Source organism: Misgurnus anguillicaudatus, chromosome 3 (assembly GCF_027580225.2).
Source record: "Misgurnus anguillicaudatus chromosome 3, ASM2758022v2, whole genome shotgun sequence".
In the NCBI taxonomy this organism is placed as follows: domain Eukaryota; kingdom Metazoa; phylum Chordata; class Actinopteri; order Cypriniformes; family Cobitidae; genus Misgurnus; species Misgurnus anguillicaudatus.
Window position 1 is genome coordinate 40,228,231 of NC_073339.2, and position 13,292 is coordinate 40,241,522.

The following is a 13,292-nucleotide window of genomic DNA, read 5'->3' on the forward strand; positions in this document are numbered from 1 at the left end:
GTGCATCACGTGTCTTGTCAAAATAAGTGCCTGCTGCAGACGCGTCTGAAGGGTTTATGATAAAAGAGACGCTCGCGTTTGCCAGATACTCGCATAATCTCATGCGTAATCAGAGTTTAGTGTTAAGGAAGTGTCTTGCATGTAATTTGTGAACGTGAGCATCTCTTTTATCATAAACGGTTTTGACTCATGTGCAGCAGGCACTTATTTTGACAAAACACGTCATGCACATGGTCACATGATGCAACAAACACATATTTTGAAAACGCAAGCAACATACATGACACTCCAAACACTTATTTTGAATTAGCGCCCCTCGGATGAGCAGTCATGAGCCGCCAGTGCTGATTTGACATGATCTTACTTAGTCAATATTAAAGATATCAAGGTTATATTATAAAGGGTGATTTTATGTAGATAACAGTAAATTAAAAAAAAAATTTAGCTGCATTTTCATAGGGAAGCCACATATAAATACACAATATCTTACAAAAATAACAGTAAATAGTAACTGCATCATTAAAGGGCTAGTTCACCTCCAAAAAATTTAGACATTTTATTTTTTTTTGTTTATTCAAAGATGTTTGTTCGCAACAGAGTAAGTAAATAATAAAACAATGCTTTTAAAGGGATAGTTCACCCAAAAATGAAAATGCTGTATTATTTATTCTCTGTATGAGTTTCTAAGTACACAGTTGACGGTACCATTGACTTCCATACTATTTGTTTTTCCTACTATGGGAGTCAATGGATACCACCAACCGTGTGGTTACTGCCATTTATCAAAGTATCTTACTTGTTTGAATAAAGAAACTCCACATGAGGGTGAGTAAATTATGAAATTTTCATTTTCATCTTTTTAAATATAGCAAATACAATTTCAGGTTTGGATTTGAAACCAGCGAACAGTCAAACAAATCAGTCTGGACCAGCTAATGGACATAAATAACTTGTCAAAGTGAAACGAGACAGAGTCAGCACAACACAGCGACACAAACAAGATGTATTTATTTATTTATTGAATAGTTTCGAAATTTCATCTTTTGCCGACTTTGACTTGTTTTACTTTGTGATGTACAGTACTGTGCAAAAGTCTTAGGCCACCATGCCACAATTAGATTTGTTGTTTTTGCAATGTAATAGGGATCATATATAATTAATAAGGAAACTGCAGGATTTCTTAAACGTAAATAAAATTAAATCCTAATTTCTAATTTTAAAGAAATTAGTCTTTTAATGTGATGCCCAGCTGATGCCCGACCAACGACCACCAGCTGAACCAGTTTAATCCGTTTACCCGCTTCCTATCCATACCGTGTTTATATATATGAATATATATATATATTAATTTCTCCCAAGGGTTTTTGTCCTTCTAGGAGTTTTTCCCACTGGGTTTTCTCCTAGGGTTTTTTTTAACTTTGCACTTTACTACTTACGCAATAACGCAATATTCTACTTCTTATATTATCTATTGATTTTCTGTGTTCTCCCCTACATCTACTCATGTAAAGCTGCTTTGCAACAATTAACAATTGTGAAAAGCGCTATAAAAATAAAATTGAATTGAATTGAATTTTTTACTTCATTCTGCTCAAAAACACTCAAGATGTGTTTAGTGCCAAGAGAGGTCACACTAAACACTGACGATGCCTAAAGAAAACATTTAGTCCATATTTTCTGTTTGTATCTTAATAAAATAGACTGAAAAATAAATATGGATGGACATTAAAACTTCTAAAAACAACAAGTTTGGTGGTGGTGGCAGCCAGAGACTTTTGCACAGTACTGTATATTTTCTACTCAAGCACCCATTTTGAGCAATTTTGACAGGGATGTGCGATGACTTTTGATTTGTCAACAGCTAGAAACCATGTGGCTATATGCCATGACCATGATGGTCCATCAAATACACCAGTAAACATAAGCTTCTCTAGACCAGCATTGACAATCCTAAATTCTTATGACCTTTTAAAATTAACTTCAAACTACAGCTATACAATATCTATGAGTTTGTCTGAGAAATCCCTGATGACCTTGCGGCAGAAGAGCCGGTAAAGCACATCCGAGTGTTGTGTGTCTTCTACCTTGATGACAGATGTTGGCCTGGAGACAGGACTGTGCACCTGTGCGCTGGCAACCATGTTGGCAATTGTATTAAGGTGGTTCATCTGGTTCATTGCCATGGCAACAGATGCAGGAGGAAGTCCAACAGGAAGCAGCGGATGGGGCATCATCATAAAGGGCAAATCCAGTCCTGCGAAAAAGACCGAAAACAGAAGGATGTGTGAGAGAGATATTGATCATTACTGATAAATCAGGGAACGACAGCGTAAATGTGAATGTTTAATACTAACTGTTGGCCAGTAGATGGGTGTGTTGGAGAGGATTGAGCTGATTCACACTGTGCTGTGTTTTCTCTGAAACAGGTGACGAATGTTTCTCTCTTTCCCAGGACGAATCACTATGTCCTTTGAAAACACACAAGACGAATATTGTAAATATAAAATCAACTTATTAAAAATAAAGGTCTTTAAATGGTTCTTTGTTGGCTGATCAAATCCAGCTGTTGGGGTTAAAGGGGCCATGTCACAAGACTTTTTTAAGATGTCAAATAAATCTTTGGTGTCCCCAGAGAACATTTGTGACATTTTAGCTCAAAATACCATATAAATAATTTATAAAAGCATGTTAAAATTGGCACTTTGTAGGTGTGTGCAAATATGTGCCGTTTTGGGTGTGTCCTTTAAAATGCAAATGAGCAGATGAAGTGCAAACACTGATCACAATGATGGTGGTTTGTTGAAATTGAAACTCATTTGTGCTGTGAATAATTTTCTTTCTCTCTCTTTCTCTCTGCACTAAATAGCAGTGTTGTGGTTGGATAGTGCAGATTAAGGGGCGGTATTATTATAATAAAAGCTTCTTATGACATCATAAGGAGAGCCAAATTTCAACAACCTATTTTTTCATGTGCTTGTAGAGAATGGTTTACCAAAACTAAGTTACTGGGTTGATCTTTTTCACATTTTCTAGGTTGATAGAAGCACTGGGGACCCAATCATAGCAAGTTGGGTTTGTCCCTTTTTGACCCAACGCAGGGTTAAAAAATAACCAATAACCATTAACTGTCAAATTGAATGTAAGCTCAGACTACCATTTATTTCTTTAAATGTAAAACTTTATAAAGTTACAATTGAACAAAAATGAAGAAATCTGAGCTATTTTCAAGTGCAAATTAAATTTTTCACAAAACACAACGAATTCAGTTTTAGTTTAAGTATTCCTACACTGTAAAAAAAATTCGGTAAAAAACTGTAAAATTCTCGACGGCTAGGATGCCGGAAAAATACCATAAAATAACTGGCACAATAAATTACTAAAAATATATTTACTTTAATTTAATTTTACATTAATGGGCCGGTTTCCCAGATAGGGTTTAGATTAATCGACAACTAGACCTTAATAGGACATTTAAGTAGTTTTTACAGACAAACCCCTTACAAAAACAATACTGGTGTGCATTTTGAAACAAAACAATTACACTTATATACAGTATGGTAAAATATGTCAGAACAAGGTGTTTATAAGGCAGCTCAAACATGCATTTTAGTCTGGGACTAGAATAAGCCCTGTCTGGAAAACTTCCCCATAATTATATTTTTATATTATACTTTAATATTTATATCATACAGCGAATACAGTGCAGTAAAGACATTTTTTTATATTGAGAAATGTTAGGAAAACAAGCAAACTGACCAAAAAGCAGCAGCCACAATAGGCTGATATAATCTATCATTTGCATGCATGTCAGTGCCACTGCGAGCAGATGGCGTTTAGGTGGCAGATTGTGGTGAAGGAATCAATGATAACCCAGAATAAAGTCAGTCCCCTGAAGACGTTCGCATGCTCCAGCCAATAAGGTCTTCACACCGGACAAAAATAGCTTGATTAAAAACAATAAGCTCCCTCATTACTGCGAAACACAAGAGTTACATTACAACACTACCTTAGCAGCCCGGACCCTTTACCACGACATGAAACTATACAATGGAGCAGCCATCTGTGCACTGATCTGCACGTCTGTGGAAATCAAGACTGTGTCAACACACACACACTCATATATCTTCTGGGACTGGAGCTCTACCGTAAGTGAGAGGGTGCTAATTCACGGTAATCAGGCAGATGAAGATGGATGAGAGGTCGAAAAGCAGGAGCAATCAGAAACAACAAGAGACGCAGCTGTGCTGCGAAACACGCTAAAACAAACACAAACATACACACGAGTACGCAAACACACGCGCCACGGCACGTATATTCTCCAGCGTCAGGTCCTCAAATAGATACGGCATTCAGATTTTGATGGATGTTGTTAACGGCCTTGTTTTAGATTACTGACATCTTTGAAACGAGCCTGTGTAGGAGAAACCGATGGCAGGTTATCCTGTGAACTGTCAACGTGAAATTTAAACTGACTACGTTTATAATAATACACAGTGCTGGTGTTATTGTTGTATTTTAAATTGAACCAAGCAACATCTAAAGACCAGAATACAAACAGTATAACTGCTTAAAGTATTAAAAACGCTTAAAGTTGCAATCCATAACTTTGTTTTGGTAAGAAATAAACTAAATTCACTTGAGCAAATACCTAACAATCAGTGTTCAAAACAATAGCTGTATTTCCATTAACCTTCAAATTGTGCAAATTAAAAATGTGCCCAATGGAAACATAGCAATTTTGCATAAACTCTCATATATTGCAAAAAAGTTTTACGCTCGTGTAAGGTGGTTTTTCAGGCATTTCGAAAAAGGAATATATTGAACCGACATGCGCATAACATCGAAAAACAGCGAAATCGATTTGGGAGTAAATTTTTCGGTCTGTGTGGCGCCGTATGAAGTCAAACATACTCGTCACCGTGGTTTATGGAATGACTTATCGTGAGTCAACAAAGTTACCTTTTAGTCGCATAACATCAGTTCATGAAAACGCTGTCATTTCGCAATAGTTTTTTTGTCGACTTTTAGAAAATAACGCTAAAGTTTTGCGCAAATCTTTAATGGAAACACAACTAGCATCTTCCCTTTTCCCCCATAACAAACAGTAAGCGTTTAATAATGATTTATATTTGAGCTGTTTTCGGGGGAAATGTCAGTATAACGTCATTTTTGGTTTCAAACAGAGATGGCAATATAGCTACATACGCTACGGATTGTAGCTTTAACCCTCTGGGGTCTGAGAGTGTTTAGGGGCGCTGGAGATGTTGAGAATTTCTAATAAAAATTAAAAAAAAAAACACTCATTCACATGAAACAACAAAATAGTGTATAATATAATCAAAATATAAATAATAAGTATCAAATGTACATTTCACACCACAGTATGATGCATCGCTGAGGAAATTTACTTCACCACTGTTTCCTGAAAACACTGTATTGAAAAACAAGGTATTGTTGCACCTCTATTTTTCCACAATACAAACGTGTTAATGATGTCAAGCAAGTGTTGAACTAATAATTTATGCAAAAACTGAAATTTGTCAGAGCTCATTAACATAGACAAAAAAAGTTTTTCTGATGTGAGAAATCTGACAGACAGGCTGACAGACTGCATACGGGTGAAACTTTCTAACCTAAGGTAGAGAGCTGTAGGTACAAGCACGTTGCATTGCTGTTTGTAAATGTTCGTTTTAACTACAATGTAAAAAATTCTTTGCTACTTTAAATTTTTTTGTTTAACTCAGATTTACAAGTCATTTGAACTTACTATTATTTATCTTGACAAAAGTTGAGTTGCTACAACTTATATAATAAAGTTGACTAGAGCGACTAGAGCGGTAGTATAATACATAATATCAAACAGCGGCAACAAAAATCGTGACGTCCTTCAGGACGTTAACAATCGCTCGCTCGTTCCTCCACCAGCCAATGACTTCATGGAAAATATTGATCGACAAAATGTGTGGTCAATTAGATAACGAATCTAACAATCTTTTTGTCACATTTTATTTCCTGGTGTGGATTTTTTTATTGCTCACTGGACCATTCACTATCGAGCTTCCCTGTTTTTGACAGACGTGTTGCAGGAACTTTTTCATCATGTAACGAGCCGACTATTTAAGAGGTTAAGTAATGTTAACAGTTACACTTGATTTTATTAATGTTTTAGTAAATGCTGAATTTAACACAAACTAAGATTTATAAATGCTGTAGAAGTATTGTTCATTGTTAGTTTACAATGTAAGAAAAAAACACTTCCCTACCAATGACAAGATTTTCCGACAATCCGTATTTGCGGTATTATCCCCCAGGTGGCGCTCTTACCCAACTTATAAAACCCGGAAGTATTCCCTTAGGGCAAACAGTTCAAACTTTGTGTATGTTTTGATCATTGCTCTGAATCTGATCTCTATCAAAAGTCCTCCACAAAAACGCAATTATCTCAGCTTTTTGCTCAAAATTTTGTATTTTTGAAGAAACATACCCATATTTGAGAGGTAATAAAAGAGAAGAATTCAACTTTTGTGAAATTTATAAAAAATGCTGCCGCTGGCTGGCAACTATTTTTTAAAACGATGACGCGGAAAGAGTTAAAATACCTCAAACCATTTAAGTTTTAAAACACATACATATGAGTACTGTAAACTTAAGGGGCTGTTTACACTTGGTATTAAGATGTGTTTTCATCGATCGGATCACAAGTGGACGAGAAAGACACATTACATTAGAGGTCTACACGGGTCCAAAAATTCCTACCCGAACCCGATCAGACCCGGAAATGTGCTACACTGAACCGATCCGGACCCGTCTGTTGTTTTGAAAGCTGGACCCGGAACCGACCCGGACCCGTCTATTATTTAAAAGCTGGACCCGAACTTGTCCGGGAAGACACAGACCCGACCGGCAAATATTCTTTAGCTAAATGTTATTAATAAGTCAATAAACAAGTAGCGAAAATTAAACTTTTTGTCTTACCCATAACGTTAGAAGTTAATCTTCTCCCTCCTTGTACCTGACTGTGTGTGATGCACAATCCTTATTTCCAAGAAAGTTCCATCCATGTTATTCCTCTCTTGACGATTGAAATGTTTAATGCTTATTCCAGCTTTAAAAGTCCACTTTGTTGTGTATCGGGTCAACTTGCTTAATGTTTGCCCATTTGGATTATAATAACGATTGCTCGTTCAGTGTCATAGCTGCTTTCGTAGCTTTACTTTGCTATCATCTCTGTGCTCTTTGAGCAGAGTCGCGAAAACTTTAGATATAACAGCAAGACGGTCAATTTATAATATTATTATAAAAAATTATAGGAGTCACGTCAGTGCAAAATGCGCGGTACGGCGGAATAGGTCCCGCCTTCTAAATAAAATAGCCAATTGTCAAAGGTAAAGCCATTGCGTCTCACTGCAGAAGCTCCTGACTGGTAGCCAGATAAACATTACAAGAGCGCATGCGCGTTAGCTGCCTGGTTGGAGCAACCAAATATAAACTTTTTAACGCAACTTTAGCGACATAGAAAAAATTTATGCGACAGTTCATCTAAGTTTTTGTTGCTGGAGAAATATTTTATTTAAATGTGAGTGTGTTTTCTCCGAGTCCGATCGACCTCGGGTATTACCCACAATGTTAAACAGACCCGGACCCGAAGTAATAGATTGAGACCCGACCCGGACCCGGCTGATCATTTAAAATATAGACCCGAACCCGTACGGGTCCCGGGTCGGGTCCCGGGTCTTCGGGTCTCGGGTCTTCCGTGTAGACCTCTACATTACATTTACACCTGGTATTTAAATCGGTCTCTTTTGTCCACTTTCGACCGCTTCTGTCCTGAATACTGTGAGGGGGTGGTCTCGGTGGGCGAGTACGGTGGGCGAGTCTCTCCCCTGTCATTCAAACCCGAGTGGGAGTAATTATGAGTTTATATGGACGCAAACTTATATTATGTCGGAGTCTGTGTATATGTCTAGCAAGTAAACATGCTGCACAGAGTTTTGTACGTGTGTATGTAAGAACATTCTCTGAATTTTCAGCGCAATTGATGAAATAGGATCGCGCAACTTTCACACGCTTTCAAAACGAAACTACGGATATCAGCCGCTTTAGTTTGATCAGTGAAAGGCTAAAAATAGCACTGTTCACCGTATGTTCACGCCAGAAGTCAAAAAAGACGTAAAACTTGTGTTTAATACCTCAAATTAGATAAATGGGCGGAGAGAAGGCGGTCGCGTGTGGCTGTTCGAACACATTTAACCACATGTGCGTTCCGCAACTCCAAAGCGATCCGATCGAAAGTGGTTTCGACTACCTCTGGATGTGGTTGAAAGTGGACGAGCTCAAAACGTTTTGAACACCGTTTACACCTGGCATTAACGTCGTCCACTTGTGATCTGATCGACGAAAACGCATGTTAATGCCAAGTGTAAACACTGTAGGAGCATACACTGTAAAAAATAAAGTTAAAACAACTTGGTTTTTCAAGTCAATTCAACATACTATTTAAACTTTTGTCTTAAAAAAGTTGACATAACTTATACATTCAAGTTGAAATTATTTAACTTAATTTTTTATGTTAAAGTAACACAAAAATATGTGTTGATTTGACAAAAATGCTGAATTTTTTTTTACAGTGTATGTGCGTATAACTCAATATTTAAGTTTACAGTACTCATACGTATGTGTTCTAAAACTTAAACGGTTTGAGGCAATCGGTTTCCGCAAATGGTTTAAGTCGAGTTATCTTATCAGGTTTCACAGTGAGGTAACTTACTTTTTAAGTTGAACCAACAAATCTTTTTACAGTGTAGCAGCCACCTTTCAACATGCTAACAACATCCGGCAACTACGCAAGAACACACATATGGTCAATTTTAAGGAAAGAGCATACGACAAAAAAAGATCATACAATGAAATTGGCGGCATACAAAGGTTTCGCAAATCTTGCATGAATTCTGTCTCAAGATTATATTTGCACATCTTGGATGATACGTTAGATTAATATATGAGACCCGTTATCTTCAGAACATGTAAAAATATAGTATGGGTTCCTAACAAATATGAAATTTGTGTACATTTTTTTCAACTTTTGAATTAAATTAAGCATTTGTAAACACAAAAGAGAAGCATTTTTACTTGTGCCTCGATATAGTTTATCAAGACCAATGTTTGCTTTCCTCGTAGCTACTGATTTAAACAGCAGTGACAGTAATCTAAAAGATGAGGGCGACTTCAAACAGATAAAATGAAAGAGAAAGCGTGTGGACCATATGCTCACAGAGAGAAAGTGAGGCAAATACATGATGTGTGTGTGTGTTAAACTATACATGACTTCCCCGCTAAGCACATGCAGACGTGAAAACAAGCATCCATGTGCTACCATACACCCGTACCAGTACACACATCGCACACCTGTTTCTGTTAACGCAGCCAATCACCCGTATGACAGCTTTCGGCCATCTTGTTAAATAATGCATGGAATGTTTCGTTCAACTTGTCAACGCGTGAGGAAAAAGCGTATCTCATTGTCTCTTTCCTCTCTTCTGATGTCATCTTTGATGCTGATGTTCTTTGACTGCGTTCCATCTTTCTGATGAAGGTCTTTTTTCCTCCCCCAAATTCTCTCGTCGGTTTCATTCATCCGCAGCTGTTCTCAACAGGAACGCCAAACACTCCAGAAAGTGGCCTTTGATGTCGATGTTATCTGTGTTAGTTTTAGCCTGAATTAGTGTGTGGCTGCTAAAGCGTGTGAAGATCCAGGATTGAATAATGGTGCCTGTCATGAATTATGGTGTCTAGCATGAGCATGAATGTAGCACCTCATGCATATGGTATTGTGCAAAAGTCTTAGGCCACCTTTAGCTTGTTGTTTTAATGAGCATCCATATTTTTTCGCTCTCTTAACAAACAAAATACAAGAACTATGTACACAAAATGTAAAAAAAATGCAATTTTCCCTTGGCTTTCATGCACGCACACACGCGTGTCCCGTTCCACCAAATGTCTTTTTTTCATCTCCGAGACTGCTGGTGTACAATTAACTGCTCTCCTGTCTGTTGTTGGTCTTCTCTAAATGCACAGTCAGGCAGCAGTCATTAATGTCACCATTAGTCTCTCTAAACCAAGCATAGCCCTGTGACATGGGCCCCCTGAGCGAGCTCAGTGATGGGGCTCATCTCACCCAGAAGGCCCAGGTTATTATTGCGAGGCCATCTGTCTAGCTAGCACATCTACAGATTGCACTTTAAACAAGCTTCTTAAAGAAACACAAACATACACAAACACGAGCAGACACCCAGATGGGCTCACGTAACACACACACATTTGCACATACAGTATGCAAATGATATGCAAAATATACCTGTATTAGCGCTCCGTTCATCCGAATCAAATTCAGAGCCGTTGTGGTTCTTGTGTAGATCCATCATCATCTTTATCTTCTGGATTTTCAAAGCTTCGGCCATCGCTGCCGTCGTCATACCTGCTATACACGCAAGCCAAATTAATCATACAATAAATGTGCACACACTGTAAATACTGTTTTTCATAATATGATCTCCATAATATTCAAATGATGACGTCTCCTGCTTTTCAGATTTTTTCTTTTGAGAAAAATACTCTGTGATCTCAAAAGTTCATGGTTCAATGTTTTATGTTAATGTCTCAACCTATGCACTAATTTGTTAAAAAAGTGTGCAATAAGTTTTTTTGTGAATAATAGCAACTTATTTATACAAGTCATTCATTATATGTTGACACAACAAAGTTGTCTTAAGTGTGTTAAGTTAAAGTAACATAAAAATATATGTTGATATGATATCATTTTACAGTGAAGTTATGTGTCCTATGCTAGTCATATTACAGTTATATACTGTATTACTGTTATCATTGTTTTTCTCACTTTTGTAAGCTACTTTCGATCAAATCCTCTGCCTAAATGAACTCTAAATGAACTAAAAAACTCTTTTGTATCTTACAGGTATTTAGTTAAGTAATAAAATAATGTATTGAATTTCTAGTAGTATTGCAAGTATTAAAGAGCATAGTGGAAAGAGCAAACTCTCGCATCTGGCCTGTAATTTTTGGTTTCAGGCTATTAATATACTAGTTACATGCTGCTAAGAGATGTGACAGCAATAAATTCCTCAGTAGATAGTATATTGTTGTCATCGACATGGTTTATGCCAAACAACGGGAGGGTTGCGATGAGATAAGGAACCTGAATTAGCTCTTTGTTAGGTGAACTGTATTATTTATATAAGCACATCATTGAAGTGGTCCAAGAAATAACCATCTGCCAATCAATCATATTAAACCCCTCCCACTGCCAGCACATTTACAGTAGCCAGGCTAACAGCTCTGTCCTTGGTTACTCTGGACACCAACAAAAATAAAATAAATAAATATAATAAATAAATAAATAAAATGATTGATTAGTGACAGACTAAGTAAGTAATCAATACCAGTGATTGATGTTAAAATTGCTCTCTCTTATCCATCTTCCTTTTGACTTTTTGATCTACAGTAGTTAAGGTTTATTATGAAATCCATTATTTGTGCAGTTATGGATTGCCATAATAGCTGGTACAAACGCAGTAAATCTCTACAAAATATTTGTTTTGACCATAATCTACCTAATCCACAAAAAATTATCAAATGTGTCATATCACTTACTGTACGTCTGCATTCAAAAATAAGTTTGATAGTTTAAGGTCGATATATTTTATAACGAAAATCATTAGGATATTATGTAAAGATCATGTTTCATGAAGATATTTTGTAAATTTCCTACCATAAATATACCAAAAATGTATTTATCATTAGTAATATGATTTGCTAAGGACTTCTTTAGGACAACTTTAAATGCAATTTTCTCAATATTTCAATTTTTTGCACCCAGATTCCAGATTTTCAAAAATAGTTGTATATCAGCCAAATAAAGTCCTTTCCTAACAAATCATACATTAATAAAAAGCTCATTCAGCTTTCAGATGATGTATAAATCTCCATTTCAAAACAAGATCACACCTGCAATGCTCTTCTGCTAAACCACTGAGACGGAGAAAATATAACGCACCATTAACACACACAAACTGGGCACATTCAGTGAAGAGAACATTACTTGGCTAATCATGGCTTTAACATCTCTGTGAATGCTGAAGGGCTCTAAAAAGTAGTCCATAGTAAACTTAAACTTTGCTGTGGGCTCCCGGGAAAGGTAATCCACAGAGACTCGAGTTACGCAAGCGAGAAACCGCTTGTTTGTGATATAATTTTATTGAAGGGAAAATTCTTTGAAGGCACATCAGAAACACAGAAACAAAGCTTAGCTTCATTACATACTAATACAACTAGAAGAATATAGTGCCAGTCATTCATTTGTCAAGTTTTCTGTTGTGTTCAAAACGAAGCAGAAAATGATGCCCGTTATGTGGTACGGTTTTGGTTCTTGTTACCTTCAACTCACCAAGAATGTTATAAAGAAATGGTTCACCCAAAAAAGTCTTTTTTATTAAACACACATGATAATTAACAAGTTGACAATTTAGAAAAAACACTTTCCTGCCAATGAGGAGTTTTTACGGCAATCCATATTTTTTGCTATTATCCACTAGGTGGCGGTCTTACCCAACTTATAAAACACTACACCATCCATGGTTTTAAAAACAGTAAAAACTCTGTGCATGTTTTGATAATCGCTCTCAATCTGATCTATAACAAAAGTCCTTCACAAAAATGCAATTATCTGAACTTTTTGTTTAAAATTTGGTATTTTATTTTTATAAAAATATATATTTACCCATACTTGAGAGGTGATAAAAAGAGAACAAATGGAGAAATAATTAAAATGTTGTTTGACACCAAGGGTCGGTTTTTTATTGTCATATATTGTATGTTTATTTATTTAAAGGAGCACATTTTCTGGAAGGCATTTAACTTTTGTGAAAATCAATAAAAAATGCTGGCGCTGGCAACTTTAAAAAAAAATACTGGCGGGAAAAGAGTTAAAGGAATAGTCTACTCATTTTCAATATTAAAATATGTTATTACCTTAACTAAGAATTGTTGATACATCCCTCTATCATCTGTGTGCGTGCACGTAAGCACTGGAGCGCGCCGACGCTTCGATAGCATTTAGCTTAGCCCCATTCATTCAATTGTACCATTTAGAGATAAAGTTAGAAGTGACCAAACACATCAACGTTTTTCCTATTTAAGACGAGTAGTTATACGAGCAAGTTTGGTGGTACAAAATAAAACGTAGCGCTTTTCTAAGCGGATTTAAAAGAGGAACTATA

General features: G+C 36.5%; 1 protein-coding gene across 4 annotated transcripts in view; it reads right to left on the reverse strand.

Annotated features, from left to right (window-relative positions):
- dachb (dachshund b) overlaps positions 1-13,292 on the reverse strand; it is a 54,867-nt gene that overhangs the window by 11,043 nt on the left and 30,532 nt on the right. For 2 of the 4 annotated variants that reach the window (XM_073866170.1, XM_073866168.1), the window contains exons 3-5: positions 10,355-10,477; positions 2,355-2,468; positions 2,085-2,254 (exon numbers count right to left, since the gene is read on the reverse strand). In XM_073866170.1, coding sequence (XP_073722271.1) covers positions 2,085-2,254; positions 2,355-2,468; positions 10,355-10,477 — 407 coding nt within the window. The remainder of the gene's footprint in view (positions 1-2,084; positions 2,255-2,354; positions 2,469-10,354; positions 10,478-13,292) is intronic. The other 2 variants (XM_073866169.1, XM_073866171.1) reach the window with 2 other exon arrangements.